This window comes from Lates calcarifer, linkage group LG5 (genome assembly GCF_001640805.2).
Source record: "Lates calcarifer isolate ASB-BC8 linkage group LG5, TLL_Latcal_v3, whole genome shotgun sequence".
In the NCBI taxonomy this organism is placed as follows: Eukaryota; Metazoa; Chordata; class Actinopteri; family Centropomidae; genus Lates; species Lates calcarifer.
The window spans coordinates 20,117,573-20,139,922 of NC_066837.1; the positions used below are offsets into that span (position 1 = coordinate 20,117,573).

At 39.4% G+C, this 22,350-nt stretch overlaps 1 protein-coding gene across 1 annotated transcript in view; it reads left to right on the top strand.

The window, feature by feature from the left end:
- The window catches only part of LOC108875774 (zeta-sarcoglycan-like), a 303,691-nt gene that overhangs the window by 220,974 nt on the left and 60,367 nt on the right, over positions 1–22,350 (top strand). Inside the window, 1 exon segment of the mRNA XM_051070717.1 lies at positions 15,715–15,802. Within this exon segment, the coding sequence (XP_050926674.1) occupies positions 15,715–15,802 (88 nt within the window).

The following is a 22,350-nucleotide window of genomic DNA, read 5'->3' on the forward strand; positions in this document are numbered from 1 at the left end:
CTTGTAAACCATTCCCAGTAATTATGGAGGCAGCTACTCGACTGGGGATTTCATCACATGGCTGAGAGCTCTGCAGAGAGGCCAACATCAGGAAATCCCTGTCACAGCAATGAGACACTAACAAACCACAAGACATACTGAACTGCTAGAAAATGAGCCAAAAAGCCCAGAGGAGCTTTGATTAAGGCTTCAGTTAGGAAACCAAATGCAAACTCAAAGGTTGCCTTGCTAAAGAATGTTAGAGACAAGGTTTATAAAACAACAACAACAACAACAAAAAAGCATTCATTATCTTTTCTCTGTTGATTATTTTCATGCAAAGACTGATAAAACTGCACAGAATTTTTACAGATAAACGAGCTTAGTGATTTATCATTTCACCCCAAAAGAGCTAATTGTCACACTTGATTGGGTTTTGGCCTAGCATAAATCCTCAAGAATCCAGTAAGACAAACACTCTGAAACTTTTAGCCCATCTGAAAAAGTTCTGAAAAATCTCATAAATTCTACCAAATTCCTTCTTCAAAGAGTTTCTATGCAGACAGAAGAATTGCACAGCATTTTCCCCCTGTGCTATTTAACAGAATTGGGTCTTTATAGAAAATATGAACATGAACAAACTCCCACCAGTCTCAAGCCCCCAGTGAATCAGAGTATTCAGTTTGAAGCAGCCACATCCCTTCTAACACTGCTCCTCTGGGGCCAGAGAGCCTACATTATTTAATGGCTATGACTGTGGGATAACAAGCTGCTGAGGCTGAGCTGGATAAAAGACACATAAGTAAGTGTTGAGAGGAGAGAGAGATATATATTTAATTGACTGGTCACTCAGGAAAACAACATGTTGATGTGTTTGGGTGCTCACCATGTCATACTCTGTTCTCTATAATAGCTGGTAAAACAAAAACTGTCTTTGTTGAAAGCCATATCCTTGTCAGTTCTTGAACTATTTTCTTCTCCTGTTTTTGTTTCATTGTTTTAACTATGACTGTGCTGTCTGTGATGTGGATCAGGTTTTAAATCGATAACCTCAAGTCAAAGAATAAGCCAGTACATTCTTGTGCTGTGTTTTCCCTAGCAATGATAAGTTGGATCAAGATTAGTTTTGAATTAAGCAGCCTTAAAGCTAGTAATAAACCAATAATTTGTAACGTGTTATGTATTTCTGCTAGCTATGATAGCTATCTTATCTTTCTTGCTTTGATAGAATGGATTGTCCTGACTCTGTAGAGGTGACAGGGTTAAAGCGAAGAGCCTGTATAGCCATTAAAGGGGGGGGGGCTTGAAACACACACATACACACATGAAGACCCATGGGTTCAGTACAAATGAAAAAGGATCTGTTATGATCCTCTGGGGAATTGGATGGAACAGAAAAAGCAAGGGAACTACAAGAAGAAAGAGGGGTACCAGAGCAATAAAATATATATAAAGGAATAGTATCAGATGTTAAATGAATTTTGAAATACATATCATAACATTGCTGCTTGGAATCCATGAGTCTCCGGTACCTGCCTCACAGCCAGTGTGCCAATGGAAACGACAGAGCACCAGTCACGTTTGAGTCATGACTGAGCAAGTAAGAAACAAAGAAAAACAAATTTTGGAAATAGTTGCCTTAAGTTGTTTTCAGTAAAAGTATACAGGAGACTGCAAGTCAGTGTTTGTGTGTGTATGTGTGTGTTTCAGCCACTACAGGTCTCAGAAACTGACTCTGATCAATAATCTATTAGCAGCTAGACATGTCTGCGTGGGCAAGCATAAATACACACACACACACGCGCGCGCACACATGCACAAGCACATACATTTAGACATAAACAGGTGAACAAGGTTAAACATTGTCACATTTGTAATGCTCACATATGCTACATACAGTCTCCTCACACACACACACACACACACACACACACACGCTCTCTCATACATACATACTTCTCCAGAGTTAACTTATTCCTCTTTCACCTCAAGTATTTGTACCACAGGGGAATATTTCATGGCAAATGGAGCTTTGCAACTTTATCTGCTCTGCTCTCCTCTACTCCTCCATCCTCTCCACTTATCTTCTCTCTTCCCCACTACTCAACCATGCCACAGGACACAGAACTTGAGGGAAAATTTGCTTCCTTAGAGACAAATATGACCATGATGCAGCTGTAGACACTCTTCCACGCTGCATCTAGATGTTCAAGCTTGTTAATGTTTGAACACACACTGAATACTTGATAACACTGTATAAGTATAATGACCTTGAGTGTGAGTACATGTGTTCTGCAGACTGGTGTGTGTGTGTGTGTGTGTGTGTGTGTGTGTGTGTAGTACGTTGTGTGTTAGCGCACATGCCTACATGTATCTTTCATATGACGGATTATTTCTGCTGGTTCTCACAATAGTCCCACAGTGCAGGATCACGACTCAACACCTCGTTGCTTCATTGCCATAACAACAATTGATTTCACTTTGCCTCCAGGCAGGTTTAAGACAGCTACAGCAGACATAGCAACATGATGTTCATGGAGTGCATTTATACTGTGCGCAGTGAGTCACATACATGTGCTATCACTTTTCATCGCTGGGTTCCCTGTGTGTGTGCATACAGTGGTTAATAAACACTAAAATATGCTTTGGCAATGTATGCACACAAAACCAGGTGTTTATGATGAGCAAAGTCCCTTAAGACAAGCATGGACACTGACCTGCTTTGACTGAAAAAAGGATGATGACTGGCTACGTGTTTATGCCTCCACAGAGTTAGAGCTGTGGCCAGAGGCATTATTAGGGCCCGAGCACTAGCGTGCAAAGGCCCTATTGTAATCATAGGAATTATTCTTATTCCTGTGACGCTAAAATCGCATTTTTGAGGGCCTAAACGTGCTCAAAAACTCACAAAACTTTGCACATGCATCAGACGTGGCAAAAATTGACATCTGACAGGGGTCTTGTTCATTGGCACTGTAAAATGGCTCCATAGTGCCCCCCTGGACATACTGAAAACAATTAGCCCTAAATTTCACAGTGATGTTAAGGGTCCCAATATGAACACACCCACATGTGAATATTCAGAATATGTTATAGTACCACCTATTGGCCACACCACAGGAAATTACATATTTTGGACTTTGATGTTCTGTTACCAGCACGTTGATGTGATCCACTTCATGATGCCTTATTGTGAAAATTTTGATGTTCTGTTGAAGGGTATTTCTGTGGCGCTGTGGCAAATTTCGACGTTTCGCCATTAACAAGGAACTTGATGTAACTCATGCATACATTGTCTGATCTGCCCCAGATTTCACAGGTTTGACAACAAACCTGTCCTGAACACATCTACATTCCAATATTCAGGTATAGTCATAGCGCCACCTATTGGCAACAGGAAATTATGTGTTTTATCTATGTTGATCTGATTGACCTCAAATGTGGTCAGACAAGCATTAAGATAATAAAGGTGCTGAATTGTGAAGACCGTGAGTCTTCATGGGATGCCCTTGCTGTGTCGTCATGGGGAATTCCGATGCTTCGCTATTAAACAGGAAGTTGTTGTAACTCCCATATGCACTGTCCAATCTGCCTCAAATTTAAAATATCTGATAAGTGTCATGGCCTGAACACATCTACATGCCAATATTCAGGTATAGTTATAACCCCATTGGGAAATTACATCCCATGCTAGGGCCCATTCATTCATGCTTGCAGCTTCAATATTTTCTTGTTCTCTGTTCATCTGTACATCCGTACCATTTTCATGAGTGTGATTCACAGCTGTGGAGGAACATCTGTGGAGGAACATCTTGAAATTTGATACATGTTAGACTCAAGGATAAACTGATTGGATTTTGGTGGTCAAGGGTCAAGGTCACCCTCACAAAACACATTTTTGGCCTGTGGAATGTGGGAGGGAATTTCTTCAAATTTTGCTTTCACTTGGACAATGAACTGATAAGATTTTGCATGTCAGAGGTCAAAGGGCAAAGACATGGTGACCTCTTATGAGTGCTATTTATCTGGAATGCCTGGAGGGAATACCATTACATTTGGCACAAACATTCACTAGCACTCAAGGAAGAAGTGGTTAGAATTTGTTGGGAAAAGATCAAAATTTAAGGTCATTGATCTCACAAGGTGTTCTTTAAATTTCACACAAATGTTCACTTGGAATTACAGTTGAACTCAAAAGTCAAAAACACATTTTTGACCATAATTTTAAAAAATCACACACTAATTAACTGCAACTGATGGTTGGCTGAGGCATTTCTAGTTTATGTTATGTTTGGAGATGGTGGTTTAAACGTGCTTGTCAGTGTGGTTTTTCTGAGTGCAGAACTGCCCATTAAAAAAAAACTATCCATAAGTGTGAATGTGAGTGTGTTGTGCTTCAACCTGTGATGGACTTGAAACTTGTTAAGGCTATACTACTGCACCTGCATGGGTTTTAATGAGGAGAAAATGTTTTCACAAGAATAAAAAAGATAAATAATATTGTCCAAGTTTAGGACAAGAGCTTGTGTTTTGCTTAAAACATCATCCCAACAAACACTGCAGCTGTCTTTCTGTCTGTATGTGGATAGCACAACATCAAACAATACCAGTTCAACATACATTAATAAGTAAGTCAGAGACTGCAGTAAAGAAAAGAAAAATGAGCAATGACTACCTGGTTGGAGTCAAAGACAGTTGTATGCAGTATTGCCAGCATGCACACAGTTGTGACTTATTTATTTTTGTATTCTTATTTATTTTTTGTCTACTATTTTTTCTCTTATCATGCCCTGACAGGTTTTGTTCAGCCACAGCAGAAACTCTCGCAAAAATATTTGACTAATGCCACAACAGGACTAACAGTATCCTCGGATTGTGGGCTTAAAACCATTATATGAAAATGTATTCTGGAGCTTTAATCTCAAATGTTATGTAAAACTCCCTCAGATGTATTTTATCTCTAAGCCCTCAGGTTGGAAGGTATCATTTGTAAACCCTCACTTGCAGGATAGTATTTTTTTTCCCCCTTAGGAATATGAAATACATGGGTAAAAACTCTTTTCACCAGGGGCTACAGCAAAATGCTCATTTCACTACAGATTAGATGCATTTCAGGAATCTTATTAATATACTTATATTTATATTCATTCAGAAATCATTCAGATGTTGGGGAAGAAAATGCAAGTTGAATCACTGGTGAGAGCGACCATCCCCTGTATCAGGAAAACATGCACAAATCAAACATTTAGCAAAGATAGCTGATGCACATGACAAAATGTATAAATATGTTCTGCATATCTTTCCAAAATATCCTGAATTTGAAATAAATAACCCCAATTTGCAATATCACAAAAGTGGCTCATCTAAGCTAAGTCATCTTCTACACCTAGCATATATTTTTTGGAGCTGTGTGACTTTGTTGACTGGTCCCTTAAGCACCATACATTATCGTGGAGAGGCAGAAAGCAGAGGGCTGACGTTTGCGGCTTCTGTGTATGGATCTATTTAGTGTGTCTATCTCTAAAACAAATGCTCTGCAGTTTACCCTCCTCTGCCTTCCATCTCTATCTTGCTCTCCCGCTTCTTTTTCTCCCTCCTCGTTTCAAGATTTATCGCTCCGCAAGCCTGAAGCCGGGAGGTCTCTGTTTACCCATTTTCTCCTTCCCACCCCCAACTCTTGCTTTCTGTGCCCCTTTACCCACATTCTTCCCTTTCATCAACCTTGTTTTACCCCAAGCCCAGCACCCCACTGTACCCCTCTGTCTCTCTCACCCTTTCCATTTCTCTGTATCTGTTTTCAACCTTTTTCCCTCTCTGGTAAAGAACAATCCATTTTTTAGGTATCAGTCTGGCAGAGAGAGCAGTGGGACTTGGAGGCACACTGGAGCCTGTGACCCCAGAAAACGCTATTAGTTCACCCAGTAAACTTTTCAGGAATAAAAGCAAAAGGAGTAATTTATATTATTGATCCCCTAAAAATCTTGACATTGCACAGTTCATTTAAGTAGTTTATCTGCAGAATCGGGATATTTATTTCCTTTTATTGTAAATACTATTGGATTAGCTTGAATGTGTAGATGAATCATGAGGAGATTGCCTGGAAGGTGTGAAAAGACACATTATTTTTCATCTAGCAGGAGAGCTGGATTAATGGTTTCAGTTGTTTTATGGTGGCGTCTGGAGACTTGCAAATAGCACACACCTGTTCTTCTTACTAAGCTGTGTATGTAAATAAAAAAAGCAGAAGCCTATGTGAGCAAAAATGCACACTGCCTTTATGCAAAAGATAGATTCACAATGAACACTATTAGCTCCTTGCTGACATGTTTTTTGACAAAAAAAGAGAATGCTGAATTCCTCTGTTTTTTTTGGTTATTGTTGTTTTTTTAAGGCACTAGACACACCACATGTAATACATTGTTGTGTTGCATTTTTTTAAATGTGGGTCGCTGTTGGTGGTAGACATGGGTGTTTAGTTTCCTGAAACTGTCATGTGTAAGTGTGACAACAGTGTTACAGGAAAATTAATGTGATCAAAACAACTGTTAATTAGTTAATTAAGATGTCAGTTGTTCAATTGGCAACTACTTTGATAATTTTGTAACTGATAATAATTATTTCAGTCATTTCCCAAGCAAAAATGACCTGGTTTTAGTTTTTCAAATTCAAGGATTTGATGTTTTTTGTGATGTATGATAGTAAACTGACTGTATTTGGGTGTTGAACATTTTGACAGATAAAACAAGTTATATGTATACATCAGTGAATACACAATGTTGTCAAAAATGAAATGAATATAATTTTTAAAAAAATTCATCCAATTGAAACCTGTGTTAAAGCAGCAGGTGGAGATCCCTATACAGTACAGTATTGTTATCCCAATGCAAAACTGAGCAGCAGCATCAGCAGTGCTTTGAGGTCCACCCATGAGAAACCTCCTGACCTTAATTTCCTTAACTGCACAGCAGCCACTGAAGTAGTTAATTATACATCCAACTTGACAGTTCAGAAAGTCTTTCTGCAGCGCTCCTCCTAAGATTTTGTGATTCTCAGTTACCCACCATCATGTCACAGTTGCCAGATTCAAGGTGAAATTAAAGCTGCGAGCAGCGTTGAACGGGCCCTCGCACCCGGCGCCCGTCGGGGGAGCGGCGACCGCGGGACCCCGGCAACCGCGGGGTCAACGCAGGTCGCAGGGCACACGCTGGCGTAACAGTTCACACTTCCGAGATGTAAAAATTTAAAATAAAAGCTTTTATGCTAATTATTTTCTGTGATAATATTTTTCAGAGCTCATCATCTGTGACAGCTCTTGGCTCTCCTGACTGTAACCTCTCTGTGGCAGCTTCTCACAGACTCAATCAACTCCTCTTCCCCTCCCCCCTCAAACACAAACACAAACACAAACACACACACACACACAGATACCCCCTCCCAAAAGGAGATAAAACTCAGTTTTAACTTGAGTTTACAAGCTTTGAGCTTTGAGCAAAAGCATTTTTTTGCAAGTTCTGTTATTGGGTGCATATATAAATCATTTATGCTTAAACAAGGGTTATAATGAAGTTATTTGAACAGTGAATATCTCATCTGCCTAAAGTCAGGGCGAAGCCACTAACCAGCTGTAGGGATGGGTATCATTAGGATTTTATCTTTATCCATACAGACCCCTATCAGTCCAGCTCAGACTGTTACTGGTTTAAGAGAGTGAAGTTTATAGCAATTTGCAAAATTTGGAGATTAGTGACAAACTAACCAGTTAGACTACATACAGACAAGCTTTCATTTTAGCTGTTAGTAACAGTTTGCCATGAGCTTAACCAGCGTGCTGTGCTTCGTGTTAAACATGTCATGAGACTGTGGACAACGTTTGAGCCAGCTTTGACATCTGCAGATATGAGTTTCTGAAGAGGGGCCTGCTGAGGTTAGATGTGCTGAATAATATCCATTTTCATATCAGAAAAAACACTGCATTAAACATTGTCTTAGCTCACTGAGCTGAGGTCAACAGGTAATATAACCAACCTGTGAGGTGGCTCACCCCCGTAAGATAAACACATAAATGATCCCTGATAGAACCGATAATTAAAGGCACATCAGTGACAGGGAATGCTATTAAAACTAAACTATAAACTGGTGACATTAACTGCAAAAGAAGATTTTTATTGATACATTTCAGGTAGAATTTAGTTTTCAATAAGGAAAATGCTGTAAGAAACCTGAATTTGTTGCAACAAATTTAAAATAAAAGCTTTTATGCTAATTATTTTCTGTGATAATATTTTTCAGAGCTCATCATCTGTGACAGCTCTTGGCTCTCCTGACTGTAACCTCCCTGTGGCAGCTTCTCACAGACTCAATCAACTCCTCTTCCCCTCCCCCCTCAAACACACACACACAGACACACACACACAGAGACCCCCTTCCAAAAACCCATCAAAGAGTAATACAATGGCTCCATCTGTAGGATAAAGTAGAGAGTCGCAACAGGAAGTTACCCCAAAATCTGAGGTTTCAAACAGGAAGTTGGGTTTCCGAACTTTGACGGGCCAGAACCGGCACACGCTTCGACCCAAACTCACAATTTTCGGAGGACTTCTTCCAAAAATTGTCAAGGAGGGGCTGACAACATTTGAAGTGAATCTGGTCACCCGTCTAGAAACTGGACATCACACTATAAAATATGTCATTTCCTGCTATAAATAGGTGGCGCTACAACAATTGTATGAATATTGACATATGGATGTGTGCAGATAGGTACCATTAACAATCCTGTAAAGTTTGATGCAGTTTGGACAAAGTATGGCCGAAATATAGCAAAAATAAAGCAACTTCCTGTTTCGTGGCGAGTAATCGAACTTTGAGGGGCCATAACTTCCACGCCCTTCAACAAAAACTCAAAATCTGCCGCAATTTAACATCGTCTATGTCTTAAGAACATACTATTAAGTTTTGAAGTCAATGGGATAATGCGTCTAGGACTAGTTCGCGTTCAAGCGACCCCTGGAAATGGCCAAAAACACACAATTTTTTCACCTTCCGGTCAAAATAAAAATACTTTCTGTTGGGTTTAGAATATGGCTCCAAGAGACTTTTTGGTGCGTCATGGGATGTTACATATGTGTGCAGATTTTCAGATTTTTAGGCGCAACGGGCTTGAGGGGCTGTTCCGTTTAAAAATGTAGGTGGCGCTACCGAGGGCATTTTACCACGCCCATGCTCAAGACCCCTAAATTATTAAATTTTTCGCCGTGCCTGACGCGTCTGCAAATTTTGGTAAGTTTTCACGCATGTTAAGGCCCTCAAAAAGCCGATCTAAGAGGCGGAAAAAGAAGAAAAAAAAAAAAAAAAATAATAATAATAATAATAATAATAATAAACAGACCGAAAACAAGAGGGTCCTTGCAACTCGTTGCATGGCCCCGTTGGGCCCACGCAACTCGTTGCTCGGGCCCTAATTAAGTCTAGTTTACCAAGGATGATGAGAATCCAACACTGCCTTCCTCAAGCAGAAAAAAGATTTTCATGCAACAGGTGCATGAAATTTGGCAGTACTGCCACCCTCGCGAACACTGCAGTCCTTGGAGGACCCTGGAGGTACCAGGGCCCCAGAATTAGCAATCTCAGTTCATATGTTATATGCCAGTAATCTGCATGCCAAGGCTCCATCAACTTTGAGGTCAGCTAGCCAGGAAGGGCAAGCCACCCCCCGTACCAAGGTTATAGGACTTTACCATGTTTTCCAGCAGCAGCCAGTTAGAACAATTGTAGTTGCTCAGATACATTAATTAATTCAGTTTTAGAGAAAGTGTTCACTGTAACTCATTGGAGATATTAGACAATTTGATTATGGAAAATAATTTTTTCCTATAACACTGGCTTTCAAATGATGGTATTCATTGCATAATTTAAATTGCTAGCTCCATGGACTTCAATTTCAAATTATTTTAAAAAGAAACCATACATAGACTTGATATTCATAAAGCAGCAGCATGATTGGTGTTTAATGTTTCTGACACAAAGGTCTAAAATAATTTCAGTAATTTACAGAGGGACCTGACCTCCAATCTTATGCTTGGGCCTTGTACCACATACACACAGATACACTCACACACAGAGATCCGACACAACTTGACTGGCTCAGTCTCATCTCAGCTGTCACTTTAAGTTTTAAATGGATTAAACTAATCTCAAAACTGTTGACACAAGGCTTGTGCAGGACATTGATGACATGTTAAATAGATGATAAGGCCCCTGAATGCACATGAAGACACTTGAACATATTGAATCCAAGTACCCTGAGAGTAAACTCATGAGCAGCACTGGTTTATTTTCTGTTGTTATATGGCCGCGGGGACTAAAAACAACAAATTAGCACTGCACACCAACAAACACATCACTTATTTAATAGTCCTTGCTAATTAGCCGAATTAAAATTGAAAGAGGAATGGAAGGCCACCACAGGCACTTTATCACACACTGTTTGATTGGTATTCTGTTTTAGCTTAGACTATATACTGTTTACTTGTCTTTACCCATGAATTTAAACAAAGTTCTGTTTCAGCTTCCCCAATCTGTCTTGCCATTGCTACCTTCTTACCACCAGGTAATTATCTATAACAGTGGGACTCTTCCCAGATTAACACAGAAATACACATGAATCAGCATTTATGGATAGGTAGGTAGCTGTTAAGGTAAGATTGGGATCATCTCTCAAGGAGTGTCTAGTAAATATCTTAAGAGTCTCTTTGTCCAATCACCACATTGATGTTCTTTTTTCAAGTCTTTACATGTTTCAAAGACTGCAGTACTTAAACTATAAAGCTAGATTTCCCTCCTGTCAAGGAACACCATTGTTCCTCTTCATGTTTGCATTGCATAAAATCAGTTCAGGAGTTGGTGGAAACCAAAAACACAGAAAAAAAAATGGAGTGAATATTAGAGTTACATTGGTCTGAAAAATGTGAATTCCCAAGTTCTGTAGCCACTTGATGTGTAAAGACAAACAAGTTTGCTGTAGAAAAAAAAGAAAAAAAAAAGCAGTAATTGCAAACTCATTGAACTGGATAATTAATTGCAGAGAATATTCTATCTATTTGGTGGTGTGTTCAGGTTCCTGGGAGAAGGTTTGAAAAATTGTGTCCGTTACATAATCTTTAAAACCTACAATATACTGTATATTATTTGTGCTTATGGCCACACCCAACCATAATTACAAATACTGACATAACTGCAGAATTCAGTTTAATCTAATCTCAAACGTAGTTTGCAGACAGACAGGTTTATTGGCTGAAAAAATGGTGGGTTTTTGGAAAGTAAGAGAGACAGGAATAGATTGAGACAGACCAGGAACTGGAGAGCTGAAAGCTTTTTATTAGATTGACAGCTAAAAGTACAGTATTTCTTGTTAAGCGCATGCCCATGCCCTTTTAGAGAGAGAGAGAGATTCAGTCAGCCAGTGAGACAGGCAATCATAGAGATACAGTCAGGAGAGCTAAAAGCCGTTATTAGGCTGATGGCAAAGATGAATCAACCAAATGTATCTTGTATGAGGCCTGAGTACACCGCTGTTGAGACATATACTGTATGAAGTTAGACAGCTAGTGAGACAGACCATAAGAGACAGACAGGAGAACTGAAAGCTGTTATGAAAGTGTTGACTTAACACAAATAACCAATCACATCATTCATGACTCTTGAGTCTAGACCTGTTTAGACTGACAGAAGAACAGTCAGTCAGTTAGTGAGACAGACAGTGAGACAGCCGAGCTGAAAGCTGTTATTAGGACCCATCTGCACTGGTGGCCGGAGGGTGTGATGATGATCCACCAGTCCACGAGCTTATTATTACCTGAGTAATTACATTGGCTACCTCAGGCTGGAAGCCCTGTGTCTGTATCCATAATCAAAGCGAAATTAAACTGTTAACTGAATTAATGGTGCTGTGGTGTGTGTTGTGTCAGCTCACAAGAGAGAACATGATGTGTCTGCCTTTAGTGTATTTATTTGTGCCTCTGTGCACATTTCACACGATGAAGGGAGATTTATGAGGGAGATAGTAAATACAAAAGCCAGAGGGACAATGCATAGAGCAGGAGAGGGATATAAACAGAGAAGTGCAGTGAACATAAAGTTAACATCACAAATGATGTATGGTATATGTGAGAAAATTATACATGTGCACACTAAACCATATTTTGACTTTTTAACTTTTTCTTTTAATAAGTGCCACTGCTGTTAGAGTATGCATTTCACATAACTAAATATTTGAATTTAGGTAAATTTCTCTGTATGGTGATTAGGCCAGGTGTGCCGAAGTTGGAAAGCAACTTCTCTCTTAAGCTCTGTTTGTTTTCACTGCTTTTCACTCTCTCTTTGATTGTGGCCTCTTAGAACAACCATACAGACTTTAGTCTTCTCATGTTGTACAGACCAGCTCTTCTTGAGCACACCCCCACTTTAACTCATATTACTGCTTGCCGTCACTTACATCCAGTTTCGCCTACCAATCTAATAAAATGTAATGTAATCTAATTACATATCTTGACAAATTAACCTTCTCCACAAAATAAACATGATTTGAATATAGTCTTGGATACAATTAGCTGTTGCTTATTGGTATTCTTTGATTAAGCTTTAATTACAGTCCTTAATTTAAAAATCTACTAGTTTTGAATATTTGAACATATTCTCAGGGATATCTCCATCTATACTGTTGAATTCTATAACTATAATGCATATAACATTGGTTATGATGTAGAAATGTGTGATGTGTTTTATGTTTTAATGCTGTAGGGCCCCCTCATTCTTTTAATCAGCATGCTTATGCAGAATTATTGTGTGTGACTGTGCTGTTGGATGGGCTGAGGTGGACTCATCTGTAATTATTGTGAGGCTGCTGTGAATTGGCCACAGCAAAATATGTTGGCAGTCGGTATCAGAGTGCAGCTGCTGCAACTGGCATGAAAAAAAATGTCAGGGCCATATTGTCATGTATCAGTAGTATATGTCAGTTTCTATGTAAATAGCAATAAAACTAGACACCCACTATAAACCCTGTCCACACAATTCAAATTCTGATTAGATTTCTAAGATCAAACAATGTTAAAGATGATATATGCATCACCCGATGGATTTAAATCTAAGAAATCAAACGACTGCCATTCTGCAGTGCAAAAACCGTTTCAGTTCAACTCCAAAAGTGCGACCAACATCAAACTAACATTAAAATGAGAAAACATCAAACTATCATCAAACATCATGCAAACTTCATTGAAGATCAGAGTTTTAAAGAGGTGCTTTCATGGAGAGAAATGAACCTTTAATATCACAGAAAACTGACTGAATAGGTTCTCAACACAACATATGGAGGGATACTTTAATCAGTTTTATTTGAACAGCTTATTAATATTGTTTGTGTGGCACTCATAGCCAAATAAACACATTGAATTTAACTGAACTGAGCAACAAGAAGGAGGCAAATATTTATCGGGATATTTACAAAGTATATTCATTATTTATCAATAATAGCTTTACTGTATCTTTACAAGTAAGTTTTCACAAATATTTATTTCTGTACTACTAACTATCTATATTGTGTGGACTAGTCACATAGCACTTAGCACGTTTGTGCACAGTGCCTGTCAGCTGATGCAGAGCATGCAAAAGCTCTCCATACAACTTTGTCACAATCATAGTGGAGATTTCATCAGGGTATCATGTGCCAACATGGACGTTAACTAGCACAAGCCCTGTCCATTCTTTAATAGTTTTGTAGTGATGACACACAGTTAATTCTGAAAATATTTAAGTGAAAACTGGTAACCAGTGGTGTGAATGTGTTGTGATTACTATGGCCTCTTGAAGCATGAACAATTTTCTCATCAAGAAGGACAAGTCATTATTGTTACCTGCTCCTACATTTCACGTAAGCACCACCAGTCAGATTGTTTGGCTTCAATCAGCTGGTATATAAATAGACATTAGCAGCTGTTTAATATGCAGCAATTATTTACTGCCCTTATTTCCATGCATTTGCATATGAGTGCTTAATCAAATAAGACTTTCCAACTATGGTCCCTCCTCTAAATGACAGAGTCCTGCGCTAAGTGAATGGGATCTTGCCTGTTCATGCACACTGTCCATTGAGCTGGAATGATTCAAAGCACATTACATCTGTCATGCTTTACAAAGCGCCCATCGCTTTAAACAGAGTGGAAAGATAATATAGTGAAGCCTATCATACGCCCCGTTGAAAATAATTAATCCAGCAAACATGCGTTAAGAAACCGATGAGGGAAGCAATGCACAATACACCGTGTGGGGCGTTCATTTGTTGTTTTGCAAATTTGTTACCTGACTCTGTATGAGTGGGTGGTGTGTGTCTGTGCACAGACGCAGTGGTGTGTATGAACTTGGACCTGAGCACTCATTTGGATATTATTTTGTTCACATCTAGAATGTTTCTATGCAGGTGTGTAGGTGTGTACGTTACCCACATGTAGTCAAACACAAGTCCTGTTTGTCACCGCTTGTATTGTGTTTGTGTATGCTTTTTGTGAGTGTGTTTTCTGTGTGTCCATAACTTGTATTTGTCCCTCATGCTTGTGCAGTGGTTTGTTTTTGTGTTTGTGATCAACCTGTGCCAGGAGTCCCTGGACACTCCAAAATAGAGCACAGACAGGTGTGACATATTAGAAATTTGGTCTCGACTCGCACAAGCAGACCACGAAACAATGAATACCCATCCATAACAAATAGCACAAAAGAGAGAGAGTGAGACTGAGAGTGAAGAGGAAGCAAGACAAGGAAAAAAGAGGATTTTTCTATTTCAACAGATCAGCGACTTTCCAATTTTAACACAATTCTCATTTGGAATTCAGACCGGAATGCAGCAAGATATTAATTTGGGGAAATCAACAGAGAAATTGGGTCACCTGTGATCTATTCATTTCACGCCGCCAAAACAAATAAGCAATTTAAAAGAGAGCATGAGAGAGGGAGAGAAGTGAAGGGAAGAGGAATAACAAAGAAAATGATGTAAGTGCAGCAATATAATGAAAGCGAGAAGAAGAACGAAGGAAAAGTTGGTTAAGAATGTGAGAAAAGAAGATTTTGCAGACTGATGTACACAGTGGCGACAGAGAAAGATAAAGAGGGAGGGTAAGAGGTTGAGAGAGAGACACAATGAGATGTTAGATTGAGTTTGGAACATAATGAAAATGGAAGACATGGAGTTTGCATTCATTGCAATGCTCATCCACTGAATGTAAACTAATGTGGGCAGCGTGTGGCTCAATCAGGCTTTAAAGATGAGAACAGAGGTCAGGGTCACCATTGCATTTAGCTCATTTAGGTTGAGAACAATTGCCTCTTTGCAGACGTCCACGCACTGACAGACAACTGAAAACAACAAACACACTCACAGACAGGATACTGTTTTGAATATATTATGCAAATTAGATGCTCAGTACGACAGGCTGGCAGAAAAGAGGGAGTCAAGTGTGAACTGTGAAGGTTGATACAGGCTAAGGCAGTATTGGTTATTCAGGTTAATGTAGTATTGACTGGTGCTCAGTGAGGTTAGGGCAGGGGTAACAGGAAAAAAATAGTAAGCAGGGAGCATATGTGGAAACTATGGCAGTGTATCGGTATACATGGATTTGCTGTGAGAGTGTGAGAATATACAATTTCCTGTTGTCTTAATCATCTTTCTCCCTCCTTGTCTCTCTTTAGGACAGTCCATTAATCCTTCAGTCAGACAGAAATGTGACTGTCAATGCTAGGAATGATCAGGGACAACTGACCGGTCAGCTAACCGTGGGTAAGATATGCACACGCACACACATACACACATACACACACACACACACACACACACACACCATGCATTGGCAGTAAACATTTTCTTCAGAAACAAGCTTCAAACCAGATCATTTCTCTAAGACAGTCAGTTATGATGCTTTGTTTGTGCTTGAATTCATATGTGCATTTTACCCCCTTGTGTTTACCAAAATAATTGCTATCTGTTTCCATTAGTGTATCTCGCTGACAGCCATGCGGTTTTCTTGACTAAATCATTTTTCCAAGCTCTTATTGGATTAGTGAGTGCCTTAGTGTCTTACAGAAGACAACACTTAAAGGACATATGACTCACATGACATGGCATATCCTTATAGGGCTCAAAAGCTACAAAAATGGTAAGAACATAAATGAAATAAGTAAATATAGAATAAGTGAATAAGTATTTGAGAAAATTGCTGTGTACAGTATGGCTTTAAGATTTTTCTATGTCTATGAGATCAGATGTGTTCAAATTTCCTGATTCCACTTATGATTGTAGCAGCAGTGTTCTTGATAAGTTTCAGGTTTCTGGTGAATGAATGACATAGAATTGAGAGGAGGAAATTACAATAACCAAATCTGGGGGGGAATAATGTCAGAAATTGAGAAAGAGAAGAATAGTTGGCCTCTGGTTATAGTGTGGAGGTGGTAAAAAGAAGTTGTGATGGTGGAGCTGATTATGACACTCAAGCAACAAGGACAAACGTTTCAACTGATGTTCTGAGGAATGAGGTCTATTAAAATATGCCTTAGGTGTATTTTAATAGACCATAATGGTCCAAGGTCCAATAATAGTCATCTCAGTTTTATCAGTGCTAAGAAAATAGTTTCAGGCTTTTTGTTGTTGGATTTGTTTAGTTTTTTTCTTTTAGGAAAGCTAGTTTTAAAAGGCTGGTTGAATTGATGTGTACAACTGCATACTGTTAACATAATTCTAAAATGAACATATTTGCTGATAATCTCAACAGGTGGTAATATCCAGTAAATGTAGTGTGTGTACATGAAGAGAATGCAGGTTACGCAGGTAATCAGAGAATGCCTTTACCTGATGAAATCAGCTTACTGGAAAAAAGCAGACTGTAATATGGTTTCTTAAGTGCACATAAATGCTCTAATGGAGAAGAGAACAGGACCTAGAATGTTACCATGAGGTACACCAGACCACAGTGGAGAATTCTACAAAACTGTCTAGTTTTATAATTGACTTATGAACAAGAGAACAAATGCAAAGAGGTTACTTACTGTACCTTAAGATAGATCAGGTTCAGGGTCTTGAGGAACTGGAACAATGACAGCACTGGACCTTGTATGACAGTAAAGTTCAGGAGACTGTGATCAACAGCAGCCTCACTGAAACAGAGATATAGGAATGACTGCATATTATTCATATTATTTGTCACTCTGGCATTCATCAGAGTAGGCCTTTTAGTTAAAAGAAGTGTAAGTATCAAGACATCAGAAAAAAAATATTGGAAAGAGAAGCTATGATTTGGAGGTGGTGTATTAGAAAATTGTCAAATGTGCCAGTATAACCGGAAGTGTGTAAGACTGAAGGACAAGGAGAGTGAGAGAGGTGATGGTGAAGGCATTAATATGTCGGCCTGTATAACTGTCATCAGAATCAAGAGAAAGACCTAATCTCTGGAACTGGATAATAGAGTGGTCATTCAGAGATGGTGGACCTGAAGAGATAGTTAATCTGAGGATGAAAAGCCTTTCATTTGATAGGGTCATGAACACATTGAACAAAATCTAATGTATCAATTAATGAGACCTTGTTAAGTGGGTCTAAGTCATTCACATGAATATCAAAATCTCCTATAATTACAGCATTGTCAAGTTTTGTCAGCAGTTCCGACAAACTCTGAAAATTGTACAGGTAGACAATAACAATCAGAGACCTGAAAGAAATAAATGTGCAGTGGGTTTCACCTAGCTTTCACAAAGCTATAAAACACAACAGTCCTGCTCAGTTATAGGACAATGAATGATTTTTATGTAACTGACATAATTGTAATAAAAAAACCCACACATTTTAGAAGTTGTTGTTAGAAAGCAAGTCACATTAACTGACTTTCAAAGGATGGGTACAGATCTAAAGACTGTGTGTACTTGAAGTGGAGCAGTGACATTGGTGCCTTTCAGTGAGCCAAGTTGAAGAGAGAAGCACTTGTGACAAAGGCACCAAGATTATGGTTAGAGTTCAGAGCAAGTTAGATAAAACATCGAGTTTGCTGTGAACTTTTGTTCCTGTCTTGTTGGGATTTAAAATTGTCTCTTTTTTAGTCCTGTCATTACAAAAGTTCAGTAGCCACTGGGCAGCTCTAAAAAGCCTTCTGAACATTTCCTCAGGGTTGGAACACAAAAAAAAAAAAACACAAAGCTTTCTTAGGTCACACTAAGGTTATAGTATTGGCCATGATGCAATTTAAAAAAGTAACCTTAGAAAATAGAGTGAAGGCTTTCTAAAACATCTTGGCCCTGTATTCATTCTGGATCTTTAATGTGGAGAAATTGTTGCCTTGTCACGTATTATGATGGGTTTCTTTCTGTACCATTATTGAACATCCAAGAAAATTGGTGACAGGTGAAAAAGAAATCAAAATAATTTTGTATACCTGTGGTTTCTGCTATGGTTTAGCAAGCACTTTCCATGTGTGGAGTATAGTACAGCAGAATACGCTTGTAATCATGTGATATGGGGGGTGGGGGGGTGTCACAGTCTGTAGAACCTGATGGATGATAATTGTCATTTGAAAGTATTAATTCTTTTGACCATTTGGAAACCATCGAAACATCATGACCGACATTTTTCACAAGCTATAGTGAAATGCCACTGCCATTGATGATGCATTTGATTTGATGTCTTAAAGGAAACTAGACTCTGTAACCACAAGATTTGTGCTGCTGTGATTACTTAAAGGCCAAATGGATGGGATTCCTGCTGCCTAGCTGCCCAGTGTTTTATGTCATGAGATATTTGTAGTCTTCCAACATGTTTTGTGTCACTGTCACCTCAATATTAGTCTACAGTTAGTTTACAATGGCATTTTTTTTACAATGACTTTACCCTACTAGATGGCATTTTTATTTTTTTTAATTAGAGATTAGTTATCTTTCTCTTTTTTCTGTGATTAGGTCTATTTCATTTGGATGAAACTCCTGGTGATGCCAGCAGAAGCACTTTTAGATTCAGTGTGTGATTTGATGAGCCACAAGATCCTGCCAGTGTGTGCCTGGCTAGTAGGAAATGTGGTTGCATTTGGAAATTAAACATGACATGGCTCAAATTCCCTCTCACTGCATCCCAGCCTTTCACCACTATCTTACTGAAAACATTTGCAAATATAGAATTAATTATTTGCCTAACACCTGACGCCTTGAATACTCAAGGAAACAGAAATTTATGTGAAAAGCGAAAAGAGTCGACAGTAACCAGTAAACAGTGGAAAAAATCTGTCATCATTATGGACAGATTGGTTTAATTGTTATTCCTGATGTATTTGTCATATCATTTAACCTCGGAGCATGTATGGAACCGTGCTTGGATTGATTATTATAAGCTGCCATCATTAAATGTGCTTATGGTCTCTAGAAATGAAAGTACCACTCTGTAGACCTGACTTTGTGTGTTTGGTGGTAACGTCAGAATTCAGGATGTTATACAGATGATCATTGCCAAGTAACATTTACTAGAAGACAGGTGAGGTGAATGGTATTTTCAGGTAGAAGGCTCCTCTCCACTGTCTTGCTCATTTGATGTGAATGCAGCATATAGATGTTCAACTCCTGTAGGCTGGCCAGGCACTTCTACGCACACACATTCTTTCCCTTTTTGACACTTTGAAGGTTTGAAATCCCTGACAGCTCACCTCCCGCTGTTAAAACTCCCTAAAGCTGCTTTACGCACGAAGAAAAGGCACTTTAATGCTTATGTGTGTCTGAGTGAGTGTGTGTCTGCGTGCCTATCTTGGAGTCAGCAGAATCAGTCTGTTTTAAAACTAGATGGCCAGACCAGCCCACTGCAGCCAGCTTAGTCAGACCGCTGCAGGATGACATGGAGAGAGTTGTGTGTCCTAACTCAGTTAGCAGTCAGACACACATGTGTCAATCATACATGAGTGACTACACACTTGTTGAACTCACACTGGCCTATACACACTTGATTCTCTTACTGTTATTATTCTTGTCTCACACTCAAGTTACACACAAACCTTGTACTTTCTGTCATACACTCACATATTCACACACCTGCACAGCAGCCACAACTTTGGGCTAAGATTCCCCCAGACACAGGGAAACCTGCCAAGCAAGTAGGAGTTCCATCAATAACCACTTTGTGACATGCAAACACACACACACACACACACACTAAAGACCTCAGCGACTGGCTGATGGGATGAAATGGGACAGATGAATCCTCCTGAGGAGCTTCTTCTATTGGGCTCCGGAAATCCCTTGGTCTCCTCCTGCCGCCGCCTCCTGTTACTTCTGTGCTGACTCAGCTACACATTTAACACACACACACACACACACATACAAACAAACAAAAACACACACTCTCTCTCTTCAGTAGCCTTACAAGGATACTCAGAAATCCTGAAAGTAAGACGGTTATTTCTTCTCACCAGATGCTTGCCACATCAGAAGCAGAAAAGTTCCACCTCAGTAAGCCCCTTATTAGTATTCATCACTGAAACTCACCGTCTGAACAGCTCGCTCCAGCTTGTACAAGAGGTGCAGGACCATCATGGTCAGCGGTATGGAAAGATGAAATGCCCACAAACATTTGGACCACAGCATTAACATAGACTACCAAGACACAGGTGTACTGACACCTCATTACATATCAGATGGTAAAATAGGTACTGATATGGGCGGCACAGAAATGGAGTGGAGAAGGGAGAGAAAGACCTCAGCTCTGTGGTAAAATCACTCCCTCTGGGGACAAAATGAAGAAACAACTGTCAAGATAGTGTCTTAAAGTCTTTTATGGGGTCAATATGATTTATTGATCAGTAGAAATTCTTAGACCTAGGTCATCAAAATATCAGCTTGCGGGGAACATTGGCCCTAGTTCCTCTTTGAACAGACTTTTTTGTTAGGTGTTTGACATTTCTTTTACACATCAGCGCCAAGAGGCAACTGATGAATGTTGAGTTTTTAGTAATTTGATTCTTTGATACTTCATGAATTCCCGAAAAAGACAGCAGAGGATACAAAAGGACAGCAGTGTATTGTGTTTTGATCTTTTTCCTCTCCATTGTGACGACAAAAATTACCCCCCCCACCCCCCACCCCCCGAGGGCCCATCTTTTTAGAGAGAGGGTCTGAGTACATGTGTTGGCCTTGGGCTTCTCATCTCAGTTTTATTGCTCTCGCTCTCTGTTTCTTCCATCCCTCCATCCTGCCTCTTCCTCACCACCCTTTCCGTTGCCGTCAGCTCGTTAATGTGAATGAGAACCTGTCATCTTTGTCTTCTGAATGGCCAACCATAAAGATGATGAGTGAACTTGGAGTTTTGAAGCCGTACCCTTTCACCTGCCTTGGTGATGATGTCCCAGTATTAGAGGCAGAGCAGTGTTGTCTGAGTGGCATACACCGAAAGGGTGCATGCAGAGGGATAATCATCATGAAAGGAGATAGTATTTATTCAGGTCTGATTGGCTGAGCAAATGTAAAAAAACTGTAAAATACTGATAAAAATAACAAAAGCTTTATAATAAGTCAAATTGCCACTTAAATTATGTTGCTAATGATTATGTTGATACACAGTATTTACTGCTCTCACTTAACAGTAAAGAAAGCAAAAATACAGTAATAATAACGAAATATAGTTTTATGCTAAGACGGTTTAGAAAGGACTAAAGCTGTGTACTTAGAATTCCACCGAGCGTAATATTGACAAGTGCTTAAACTGGACAGCTCAATTATTGTTAACTGTTTATTTCCCATTCCCCTTCTCTTTACCTGTGTGCCTGCCTCTTGGCAAAACTGACAGTCATTACAGCCTGTGTGAGTGTGTTTATGTTCTGGTTGTCTTATTGACTTTTCATTTTTCTAAGTGCATGGTGCCGATAATGAATGCTCTTTCTCCCCAAGCAGGAGAGGTTTTGGTAGCACTCATTATCCGTGTGTGTGTGTGTGTGTGTGTGTGTGTCTTATTTTATAGGAGTAGAAATAAGTATAGCTGCAGAAGCCAAATGCATCTGGGGAAGTGTTAGGGACAAGTGTGTGTGTTAGTGAGTGTGCATGTGTTGGAAAAGTTTGATTTTGGGAAGTTAGAGTGTGTGTTAGTGTCTGAGAGGTCCTTCACTCTTACCTGCCATAAAAATAACCTTCCCAACTCTGAAAGTGACTTTCAGCAATCAACCCATTCCTCTCTCTCTCTCTTTTTTATCCTTCCCTTAACACACATATCCCCCTGTCTTTCTCTTGTCCTATTCCTTCTGTTTCCTCTGTGCTTCCTCTCTCATCCTCTCTTTATTCTGTTGTGTCATTTTTACCTTTCACTCCCCCTTTTTTTAA